Source organism: Haliaeetus leucocephalus, unplaced genomic scaffold, assembly GCF_000737465.1.
Source record: "Haliaeetus leucocephalus isolate CR32 unplaced genomic scaffold, Haliaeetus_leucocephalus-4.0 Scaffold439, whole genome shotgun sequence".
Taxonomy (NCBI): domain Eukaryota; kingdom Metazoa; phylum Chordata; class Aves; order Accipitriformes; family Accipitridae; genus Haliaeetus; species Haliaeetus leucocephalus.
The window spans coordinates 7,751,244-7,751,459 of NW_010972875.1; the positions used below are offsets into that span (position 1 = coordinate 7,751,244).

At 74.5% G+C, this 216-nt stretch overlaps 1 protein-coding gene across 4 annotated transcripts in view; it reads right to left on the reverse strand.

Moving 5' to 3' along the window:
- The window catches only part of CHIC2 (cysteine-rich hydrophobic domain 2), a 26,001-nt gene extending 25,792 nt beyond the window's left edge, over positions 1-209 (reverse strand). For all 4 annotated transcript variants that reach the window (XR_774811.1, XM_010574515.1, XM_010574513.1 and 1 more), the window contains exon 1: positions 49-209. Coding sequence is in view for 3 of the 4 variants with exons in the window: in XM_010574515.1 (XP_010572817.1) it covers positions 49-167 (119 nt within the window). In the remaining variant the exon portion in view is untranslated. The remainder of the gene's footprint in view (positions 1-48) is intronic.
- Between the last annotated feature and the right edge of the window lie 7 nt (positions 210-216).

A 216-nucleotide genomic window follows, 5' to 3' on the forward strand; every position in this document is an offset into this window, starting at 1 on the left:
GGCCTCCACCGCCCGCCCCGGCCGCGCAGGCCCCGGCGCGGCCCTTACACGGTGACATGGCCGGAGCCGCGCACCACCACCGGGTCGGGGGAATACTTGAGGAGCTGCTCCTCCAGCGCCCGCTCCTCGTCCTCCTCCTCCTCGTAGATCTCGTCGAAGTCCGCCATGGCCGGGCCCGGGCGGCCGCTCACAGAGAGGAGCCGGGGCGACGCGACA